This window comes from Ammospiza caudacuta, chromosome 1, assembly GCF_027887145.1.
Source record: "Ammospiza caudacuta isolate bAmmCau1 chromosome 1, bAmmCau1.pri, whole genome shotgun sequence".
In the NCBI taxonomy this organism is placed as follows: domain Eukaryota; kingdom Metazoa; phylum Chordata; class Aves; order Passeriformes; family Passerellidae; genus Ammospiza; species Ammospiza caudacuta.
The window spans coordinates 46,562,729-46,574,453 of record NC_080593.1 but is presented as its reverse complement, the minus strand read 5'-3'; the positions used below and the strand labels follow the sequence as shown (position 1 = coordinate 46,574,453).

The following is an 11,725-nucleotide window of genomic DNA, read 5'->3' as shown; positions in this document are numbered from 1 at the left end:
TTCAGCAGCTCACTGCTACACAGTACAGTTTTCCAGATTTCTCACTGCTTCACAGTACAGTTTTCCAAGCTGCACCTGAGAGCGTAGGAAATACAAAGGTAAAGTTAAAAAATAAAATAAAATAAAATAAAATAAAATAAAATAAAATAAAATAAAATAAAATAAAATAAAATAAAATAAAATAAAATAAAATAAAATAAAATAAAATAAAACATCTGCTTTAGCTGGCACGGCGGCACGCGGGTCACGTGGGCGTGCCGCCGCCAATCGGAGCTCGCCGCGGGCGCTCGCGAGGCTTCGGTCTCCATGGCAACGCTGGGCCCGCAGCCGTCCGAGCGCCGGCGGAGCGGCCGCCATGGTGAGTAGCGGGAGGGGCCCGCCCGGCATTCCCGCTTCATTCCCGCTTCATCCCGGTGTCCCGCCACCGAGGCGCTCCGCCCCGGGCGGCCGGCCCGCAGCAGGGGCAGGGGTGCGGCCTGTCGTCATGCGGGAGCCCTCGGGGCAGCTGCGGCCGCCACCTGCCCTCCCGGGCATCCCTGCCACCCGTGCGGAGACTCCCAGGGCTTGGGGTTTGTGCGGGATCCGGTGGCCAGGTGGCTTATCTGCGTATCAGCGGGGCTGATCACGAGTGGCCTGTGCTTATGTGTTTATTTACTAGTATAGTTTCGTTTCTGTCTGTAATGAATAGAAGCTTTCAACTAAACCCTCCAACAACAGCAAAGACATTAATTTAGTTTTCTGTATGATCTCTCATCTGCAATATGTGGGACTTTGTGGGCAACATCCGTCTTGCAGCCACACTGTAAGAGTGGTTTTATCTGGTGCTGCTGCGGCTTCCTCAGCTGCACTGAGTTTCCAGAGTGTTTGTCAGAACCCAGGAGATCCCTCTGGCTGTCCTGAGCAGCCAAGACCCCTGCCTGGGGTCTCAGAGACCCTGGCACAGAGCCCAGGATGCCTGTGGTTTTGATTATGGAGCAAGTTACCAACCTTAGATGAAGATCTGCAAGCCACGACAAATTAAGTAGAATGATAGTGAATTTATCACAGGGTGAAAAAGTAGATTTTGAGGGTTTTTGAATGGAGATTCAGAGGGGCAAGATGGAGACATCTAGGCATGTCCAGCCTTTCTTCTTCTTCTTGGCCTCCATCTTCTGCTGTGATGTTGGCACTTTTAGATTAGTTTAGAGTAGAAGCTCGCTGTCTAACATAGGTGATTAGTATTAGAAAGTAACTGTAAACACTGTATATGTAGTTCTTATTATAAAGACATAACACTGCCCCAGGGGCAGGCAGAGTGCCTCTGTCTTGCTGAGCAGACCTCGGCAGGACAGGAGAAAGAATTTTATAGATAAGATGCAATAAACAACCTTGAGACCGAGAAATGAAGAGCTCTGACTCCTTCTTCAAGCACTGGGCTGGGATAAGAGACTTTCTAGCTTCTTTCAAGGTCACTCTGACCAGCTAGAGACCCCGACAAGTATTGATTGTTCATCCAGGTATCCCAGGATAGCATTGTCACTGGAGCTTCCCTAAGGACACGTGATCAGATGAACTGTTTTGTCTGAGTTAGTACATTGGTGTCTCTCCCCATCATCAGCCAAGCTAACAAAGTACATTGGAGTAAATGAAATGGACCTGCCTTTGCATCAGCTCTCCAGGGACTGTGGTGACAAACTCCCACTTGTGCCCTGTTGTGCCTCCTTGTCACTCATGCTACCTGCATGAGCTGTGTAGTTCTGGTGTGGTTGCCTATGCCAGTAATCCTTTGAAATAGAGGCACACATAAAAGGGCTACTTAGCCAGCTCTAAAATTACTTCCTTCTTTATTTGCCCTGGCAATATTTGTTTCTGGGTGTCCTGGTTTAGGGCTGTTGAGAAACAAAATCAGATTATCACTTAAGATCTTCATCAAAACCAGCATGGGCAGCAGGTTGAGGGAAGTGATTCCCCCCTCTGCTCTTATGAGACCCCGTCTGGAGTGCTGCATACAGTTCTGGTGTTTCCAGCTTAGGAAGGACATGGAGGTGTTGGAGCAAGTCCAGAGGAAGAACATGAGGCTGACAAGAGCACTGGAGCACTTCCCCTGTGAAAAATAGACTTGTTCCAGATGTTTAGCCTGGAGAAGAGAAGGTTGTGGAGCGACCTCATAGCAGCCTTCCAGTAACTGGAGGGGGGCCACAGGGAAGCCAGAGAGGGACTCTTCATCAGGAACTGCAGTGATAGGACAGGGAGTAATGGGCACTAATTGAAAGAGAGTAGGTTTAGATTAGATATACCAAAAAAAATCTTTACTGTGGGTGTGGTGAGGCACTGAAACAGGTTGCCCAGAGAAATTATGGATGCCCCATCCCTGGCAGTGTTCAAAGCCAGGTTGGATGCAGCTCTGAGTAACCTGGTCTTGTGGGAGGTATCCCTGCCTGTGGCAGGGAGTGGGAACTAGACAGTCTTTAAGAACCCTTCCAACACAAGCATTCTATGATTCTGAGAGAAGTCTCAAGAGTTTACATAAAAAGTAACAAACATAACATACTTTCCTCTGGGCTTTTGTTAGTACATCTATGGAAGATATATCATACAGCTACATTATGTATGTGTAATGTAATACCAAGACATATTTATCCAAGAGCTTCATCTCCTGTACAGTCCTTCTGGTTCTGGTTCTCTGCCTCTGTCTCTCTGATTTTGTATGACTTTTTGGAGGTTACTTGAGCCCTTGCTTCCAAGTGCTGGAACTTTCTCACCCACTTATGAGAGGTGCATAGGGACTCAATATACTAAAATGTGGTTGTTTTTCACCATGCTGGTTTGCATGCTAACCCTGTGAAAGCAGTCACAGGAACTAATCAGAAGGCAAGTGTTCACAGTGGTTATGCTCATTTTTCCTTATGTTTGTGCTTGTATCCTCCCCTGCAGGCAGAGCTGGGCGTTAATGAGCACCACCAGAACGAAGTGGTCAGCTACATGCGCTTTGCTCGCTTCAAGCGTGGCATGTGTCTCAAAACAGTGGATTCTTGTTTCCAGGACCTCAAGGACAGCAGGTGCTGTGTGGGGTGGTGCTGAGCAAGAATAACACAAAATATCCTAGCAGCAGTGGCAGGTTTGAATACTTTATGGGGTGACTTTTCTCCATTTAGGTTTTTATATTCTTGTATTTTCCAGAAGTTACAAGCCAAATGCTTTTAAACCCAAGCTCATCAAATTCTTAGGAATTAACAGAGATATTGACATCATGACATTGCTTCATATCTTGCTTCTGATATGTAAATTCAGTGCAAGGCTGTAGCTGAATTAATATTTGTGATTTTACTGATTTAGAGAGAAAATTCAAATAAAATAACAAATTAGTAATGCTGTGGTCATCTAATAATGACTGACAGTGGATGTTTTTAGGAAACATTGCATTATATGAGTGGTACCAGTGTAGTGAGATCTCATAACAAGGCAGAATTGTTAGCTTTATCACACCTGACTCTTCTTGACCTCTCTGTTTAGACTGGTTGAAGAGACCTTCACAGTTGATGAGGTGATAGACATGCTGGATGGGCTGCAGAGTGTCGTACACAGCGAAGTGGAGTCAGAGCTCATCAACACAACTTACACCAACGTTTTACTTCTGAGGCAGCTCTTCTCACAGGCTGAGAAATGGTACCTGAAGTTACAGACAGATGTCTCTGACTTGGAGAATCGGTAACAGCTCTTGGACTATTCTTGCAACAATAAGAAAACATCAAAGTGTTGACTATTTGCATTCTTTTCCTAACCATAGAAACTTATTCTTTTACTATTGTATCAGTGATAGGTTAGCTTCAATGTTTCCATCTATAAAATAGCAAGATACAAAATAATTTCAAAATTGTGAGCAAGATGTTTCATTAGTAATATTCTTACTTGAATTAATCATTTAAGAGCGGGTGACTGGACTCAATTAAAAACTTCTGTTGTCCTGTTAGATTATATTGTAATTAAGAATGCTAATCTATTGTAATGCATGTATCATGCCATTGCATAACATGATCTATTGCATTTATGGTATTTGTCTAGGACTTCATTCTGTACTTCTAACAAGAATTTTACATGCAAGAAAAAGCATAGCAGCAGCCTGGTAAAATGTGTTTCTTAGTGTAGCTCTTAGTAAAGAAATGCCTCCTTATATTTTTTCTTTGGTAAATAAATGTCTCTTTATTTTTTTTTTCCAAGAGAATTATTGGACCAGGTTGCTGAGTTTGAAAAGTCAGAATATACCTCTTCAAACAAAAAGGTAGAATTTTATTTTAATCAAATCATAATCAAATGTCATGTGGAGTCATGACAGATGTTTAAAATGCTTAGTACTGACTCTTTGTGCTCAGGAGAAAACCAAAAACCCACATTTTTTTTTACAAAACAGACTTTGAAACTCTCCAAAAATTCACATGTTGCATTTTGGCACCAAGACTCCCTCTGAAGTGTCTTGACTGTTTCCAGAGTGCCTGTTCTGCCCTTCTGGGGTGTGCCTCACACACCTCATCCCAAGGTCTGCCAGACCAAGGATGTGTTGAAGCATCTGCTCCTGGGTTCCCTTCCCTTGGCACCTGGGCTGAGACTGGGACATTCACTTGTGCCAAAAGGGACCCAAGAGCTGAGAAGATTGCACAGTACAGATATCACTCTAGTTTGTCTTGCATGAATATGGCTGCAAACCTTATTAAAGTGTATTTATATATGTTATATTGTATTTATATATATAAAATACATGTTATTTTTAATACCTTAAATGAGAAAATTATTTGGAGCTTTGTAAATACTTTTAAACTCTTACAATCACTCAATTACTCCTTTTTTTCTTTTGGTTGCTGCGGGATTGTCAGTCTTCTGTCAAACCACATTTGCAATACTTTTATGTCTCTGTGCAGTATCTTTGTTTAACTTAAGCTCAAAGTGAAGTCTATAACTTAGGAGCCAAGGAAGCAGTAAAAAATGAATTTGAAACAAAAGGCTGTTCATTTGCTTTGCAAAAGAAAGCTGAATTGACTGTCAGTAGTTATTTTACAGGCTAGAGGCTTTTCTTCCCCCTTGAAATATGTGTAATTTAATTTTTTCACCTTTATTATTTCTTTAGTCCACTGCAGATCCCATTAAACCAAAACTTGCTCCATTAAATGAAGGTGGATCAGAGCTGCTAAACAAGGTAAGAACTTGACTGTTCAGGTAGTTGTGGTCAATGACCATTCTGCTTATGCACATGAACTGAATAACTGTACAATAATATTTGTATAATGTGTCTGTCACTATATAGACATCACAGTAATATATCCCAGAATGTAAAGCAAAATACTAGTAAATTAATAAACATTGTAAGCATCAGAAATTTATTGTGCGATCTCTAACATGTATCTCAGTATCAACCCTTCTTTTGCAAAAACATTTTGGTCTTTGTAGTAATTTATTTTTCCATTTCATGGAGTAAAATAGTAAATTAGTTCCATACAGCTAGCTGGTACTTCAACAAAGAAGTAAATTAAAATATGCAGCTGGCTGAAATTACCAGGTTATTGAACATCTTCTGTATCACCTCAAGTCAATCTCCTTACATCCATTCTCTTTTGTTTTGTAAGTTGGTTAAATTCCTCCTGAAGAAACAGGCACTTAAGGAATTTGGAATTTACTGTTTTTTAAAACATTTGATTTCTCACTTGCTAAACATTTTTAGAATTAGGAAACACTTTCTAGTACTTAATACTATCAACAGTTTTTATTAGGTATTGTACTAATTTCATTCACCTGCACTTTTCTAAATGCCACATTTTTTTACAGTACCCTTTTAAGTTTTTGATAATCAAGGTAATTATCAAGGAGTTTTATTTTCTGTCTGCTGTCCTGCATTCCCAAATGATGTGTTGAGTACAATGTCTGTCTCAAATTGTTGTTATTCACTGCAGTAATTAAAGCATTCAAATAATTCAGGCTTGTATTTTGCTTATAGGTTAATGTAGTTCTGTTCCAAAACTAATTTCAAAGTCATAACAGTTTTTCTTGAATATGTACATCTGTTGTCTTTTTTTCCCCCCAAATCATTCAAAGTTCATGTGGTGAATTTACTCTGATGAAACATGGGTATTTCCTGTGACACAGAACAGGAGATGCAGTAACCTGGTATTTGTCTCTTTTGAAAAGGAACTGCAGATAAATTCTTCCTTACCTGTTGATTGAAAATATGAATTATAAGCAACAATGTGATTTGCATCCCTAAACATGCAATTTTTAATCATTAATCTTGTTACAAACAAGATACTGATCTCAATAATCTCAATGCAGTAAAGCGTGTGTTTAAGTGAACAGCCCTATATGTTACAGTAGAATTGGAGACTTAAATTGCTTTCTCACTGAGGCAAAAAAACACAATAAATTAATGAATTACTGATTTCTTGTGGAGGCCATTTTTATAAGCATTTAGGATCACTTTTGTTTTCTTAAGTTATGAAGTGTATTTTCTTCCCTGAAATATTCGCAAAATCTGAAATGGTGCCAGGGTGTTCACAAACATTTCTTGTTCTTTAACCTAAAGACAGTTGCTCATCTCCAAGAAGAAAATGAAAAATTGAAGACCAGACTCAGGACCATAGAAACACAGGTAAGTTGCCTGTAATCTTGGATGCTTAATGTTGGTTACATATTTTAAAATATCTAAATAAGAATCCCATGCTTATTATGTTTTCAGTTAAAATACATTTCTGAGGTTTTAAAGTTTCAATGTATTGCAGGCTACTGCTGCCCTAGACGAGAAGTCCAAGCTGGAGAAGTCACTGAGGGATTTACAGATGATACAAGGAGATCAGAAGGTAAATATAATTATATCCCTCTGCTCCCATTTAACACAACTGTTGCCAGCACATTCAAAATGTTGGTCTGTATGGTGTGTTCCTATTCTGGCAAATAGAAGAGTTTGAGTTAGTGTTGTTCCTGCTGACATTGTCTGTTCCTGCTGGTCTGTCAGTCAGCAGGTAATCCATAACATTAGTTGATGTTATGACATGGATTCAGGAACTATCAGAATTCATATTCCCAGGGCTGATATTTGTATTAACAGACACAAATACATGTCTGTCTGTTTCTTCATGTTTAAGAGTGATACCTGTCGTTCTCAAGGTGGTCATGATACAAAGCAGGGACCACAAGCAGTCTCAGATGGAACTCTTTATTATTGAACATGGCTGACCTTTTATGTACTTTCTAATTATTTATACTTCTTCTATCCTAACTATCAGCTACAATAAATCAACATAACACTATTAGTAAAAAGTTACAGTGACTTCAGCTAACTTTCTAAAAATGCTTTGTCCAGCTACAAAGTTCTCTTCTTACCTTTTTTCAATTCCTCACTTCGCTTAGTCTCCTTAGTTACAGCCTTGGAGAAAACTCCTTATCACCTCCTTCTTGCTTCTCAGCTTCTTCTCAGTCCTTTTAGGTAACACGCCTGCTGTTAACCCCTTCCACAGATACCTAACCTGGTTTTTAGAGCAACAATAAAACACTCATTCTTTCACACATTTGTCACTTGATGTTGACAGGAACAAGCCAGACTTGCTGCTTGTTTGATGTTTTGGTAGTTCTCCCTATATCAGCATACTGTTAAAACTGTTTCATTGTTTATTTTTATTACTTGAGGTTCCTAATCTGTTTTGTAAATGAGGACTCCAGCATGGTGAGTTGCTACTGGCAAAAAAAAGTAAGAAGCCTCAAGTCATGTTGACACAAATAAATCTCTTCAGGACACCTGAGTATTTTTCTAAGTTTCTGCCTTTATTTGTCAATAATTAGAATTTTCCAAAGTTTGTTCATATGTAATTGTGTCTTAAATTTAAAGCATCTCAGTTCAGGCTTTCAACAAAATTAGAACAATTTAATCCCATTATTTTGAGTAATCTACTTTAAAATTCCTGCAATATTTACAGATTAGGAAATAAGATTCAAGATAATAAAACATTTCTATTTAATTTTCATATTTTAATCCTGATTTCTTTTTATTTTGCTTTCTACCTGGTTTATGGTATGTACTTGGTTTCCTTAATATGTTAAAAGTTTACTTAGTAACTTTCAAAATTGTATTCAATAATATTTTTAATAGGGAACTTGATTAATCAGTCATGACAAAGATTTTCTTTCTCTGTTTTGTTAAACTTTAAATTATTAAAGGTTTAAAATATAAAGGGGTGTATTAAATCCTGGATAATACTGTTTGTAGTGTTGAAAGATTGGAGCCAAATCTCATCCTGCTTTTCTGGTTAAATATGAATTGGCCTCAGTGTCAGGGCTGCTGAGTATCTTCAGCTTTTATGTCCTAATTTGCCCTCTGTATTCTGTCACTTCTCTCAGTTGTTCATAAAGCAGTACATTTCAAACTCTTCGAGCAAACAAATGACTGCCAAACCACAGCTGGTTCTTAAGGATCAACTCATCAGATGGATTTTTTTTTTAATTGATAGTTAATAGATGGCTTCACATAGAAAGCGTGAGTTACAGTAACTGGGAGTAACTCCCAGCAGTAACTGGGAGTAACTGCTCTGTTGGTTCAGTTTAATTTGAAGATTTAGAATTTTTGCGTAATTGGCATATGTAATGGTTAGAAAATAACAATTAAAATGTACAGAATGGATGTAGTGCTTTTCAACACTGCAGCCTTGGACTCTGTCTCAGAATTCAAAATAAGCTTTTCATCTGTACAGGTATTACTATCCTGTTCTCAAGTCTTATGTTCCAGATAGAAAAAGGAACAAGGCTTTCTTAGGTTTTAGATTGTATTGTTTTAAGGTGCTTCTAGTTCAGCCTCATCCTGAGTCATGACACTTTTGAGTTTGAAATTGAGCTTTAAAACCTGGGAATGTTTTGTGTTTGTTTTTTTGCTTTTCTTTAAATGAAAATCTGTAGAACAGTTACACGATTATTATGTTTTATGACTCAGAACTGATGTTCAAAAAAGTTTCAGTTGATTCTTCTCATAAGGAAGCAGGAAAGTTGCTTTGCAACTTGGAGCCTCTTTGTGTAAGACACCTGAGAACGGTGCAATGTTGGTACCTGGCTGAGAGTGTGAACCTTAACACTTTCAGCCTTTCCTACCTGTCCCACACTAACAGCTTTGGAAATGTTTCAAAAACACGTTGTAGTGTAGACATTCAGATCTTAAATGGTAATTTACTGTTTCTATATGGTAAACAATTTCTTGTAATATGATTCATCCTCTGGCTCTAACTAATTCCTAAAGAAGCGAAATACAGGAACTTAAAATCTCATCTTGGCTGAGAAGACATTCCAGCCATCTGTAAAAAACATTTATTAACAAGATTTTAAGTTATAAATCAGTCCCTGCTCTAGCTCCTTTTTAGTTGAAGCACTTTGCAGGAGTAACTTGTACATCACTATTAAAAGTGAAGGTGTACCTACTTTGTGTGGAATTTTGCACTTAAAATTTTAATTATTTCTTCTCTTGAATTTGACATATTTTAAATATTTCTTCTGTTGAAGAATAATGCAAACCAGGATATCACTGAACTGGAGAATAAAGTGGCAGCTTTGAAATCCCAGTTTGAGAAGACTTTGAATGATACTACTGCAAACCAAAAATTCTTGGAAGAAGACTTGGTGACAACAAAACATGACTTACTGAAGGTTCAGGATCAGCTATCCACAGCTGAAAAGGTTAGCATTTTACTGTAATGTGAAGATGCATTCCTTACTCACATTTTAACTGATTAGTGATTTAACAAGCATAAGCTACAAGATACAGAGTTTACCAGGCCACACTTTTGCCCTTGTATTTTTGTTATTTCAGTGGCAGAGCACATGAAACATAAAATAGCAAACCCACAACGAACTGCATAGTTATAATAGATAAATATTTAAAAATTGACTATTTGTCTCAATAGAAATTTTGCATGAAAAACATATTCCCAATCTTCTGAAGACTTTTAGCTTGATTTTGTTAGAAAATGAAGTTGGGGTATCTATGGCTGCCCCAGCAATCTCATTTGAATCTACCAGCTGACTTTATCTAAATTTGAGTAAGTTACAGAAAACTAGTATTGTCAAACTTGAGGAGGAAAAGCAAGTTGTTTTTCAAAAAAATACTTTTGTCTAGTCTTCATAATATGTAAAAAATAATGTTGATGTTATTGTGTAGGAGCTGGAGAAGAAATTTCAGCAAACAGCTGCCTATCGCAACATGAAAGAGATTCTCACCAAGAAGAATGAGCAGATAAAGGATCTGCGTAGAAAACTTTCCAAGTAAGTGGTGCTACCCTGTCTGTCTCAACAAGATCCTTGTTCTGAATCCATGCTCTGCTCCCATTTTGTCTCTAAAACAGTCTATATATTTTCCCTTAAAAAGAAATTCTAGCAGGCTATGCTCTGATTTTTGACAAACCAGTCCTTTGAATGGATGTTTGGTGTGGTTAGGGCTGGTGTGTGCAGCAGCAGCTGCCATGTAGCAAGTAATGAGAGACTTTAGTGTGGACAGCATACAGGATATTCATGGTAGATAAGTCCTCAGGTGCTACACACAGAGATACAGATGGGAGATGCTCCAGGTGCTTTGGCAATTGTTTGGGTTTGTGGGTAAGTCATTCCGTCATTCTGTTTGGTAAACTGGCCAGTTTTAAAAGGACAAAATAGTCTAAAAAGTAAATGCATTTGTCTGTGGCTTAAGTCATACAGTAAACCAGGACAGAAATATGTCACTCTTGGGTGTAATATATTGCTTTGGTTTCTTTAGAGACAAAATGTCTTTGGGGAATTTCTAGTCTGTTTTAATTATTTTTCTATTTATTCTTTTTTAATCCTCAGATATGAGTCAGAAGACTGAAATACCAAAAAGCATCTGATGTATCAGAAGTTGTCATGGAAAGAAAATGTAGGCTGGTATTATTTTTCAATAATTTTTGTTTTGAATGGTGTATTCTTTGCTTCTAGTGTTTAAAATAATTCTTTATTAATATTAATTTCACGCTGAAACTCTTATCTTACTTCCTTGTAAACCTACAATTTATAGGTATTAGTTTCTGCAGTCATGTTTTTAATGGTTAACCATTGACATTCCTTGAGAAATAGCAAACAGGACCTTGTTGAAGAACTGAGAACATTCCCTACAAAAAAAAAAAGGAGTTTATTTTTGTTAAAAAAGGGAGGAAAAAGACCAAAAATATATGCATTAGAGTTTTTGATGTCTTCAAGGTGGAAACTCCAGTTGTTACTTTTGTGTAGTTAATGTAGTCATGAAGTAGCATTATATGTAAAAATTCCATCAGTGAAAGAGTAGGAGGAACCAAAAAGAAACGCTGATTCTGTAATGTTACTTCCCACTGGACATGTCACAGTTCAGCCAAGTGTGGTCAGTAGCATTTTTCTAGAGGGTGTTCATTAGATAACGAGATAAATATGCTTTATAGCCAGAGTCCTGGACTCTTTCAGATAAAGTTGTGCTTTTTCACTGTAATTGATTTAAAGCAATTTTGAACATCAGAAGACAGATTCTGATTTTGCCAGTATTCTAAATATTGAGATGATAATCTAAATACGCATAGGTAAGTTAGTGGAGGAACATTTTTGGGAGAAAAGTTAGTTTAGATGTTTTCATCTCCTTTCTTAATGTAACCTCACCAGAAAACAGCTTACTTCTCTTGAGTCTTCTACTTGTAATTCTCTGCCTTGCATTTGTTTGTCAGTTGCCTAATAGTGCATTCTACTTGTTCATCTG

At 37.9% G+C, this 11,725-nt stretch overlaps 1 protein-coding gene across 1 annotated transcript; it reads left to right on the top strand.

Moving 5' to 3' along the window:
• Window positions 1–330: 330 nt before the first annotated feature.
• On the top strand, window positions 331–11,725 carry LZTFL1 (leucine zipper transcription factor like 1). Its single transcript, XM_058808540.1, has 10 exons — window positions 331–358; window positions 2,914–3,038; window positions 3,493–3,687; window positions 4,198–4,258; window positions 5,099–5,167; window positions 6,545–6,610; window positions 6,741–6,818; window positions 9,499–9,672; window positions 10,154–10,257; window positions 10,816–11,725. The coding sequence occupies exons 1-10, from the start codon at window positions 356–358 to the stop codon at window positions 10,832–10,834; spliced, it is 894 nt and encodes a 297-aa protein (XP_058664523.1). The 5' UTR covers window positions 331–355; the 3' UTR covers window positions 10,835–11,725.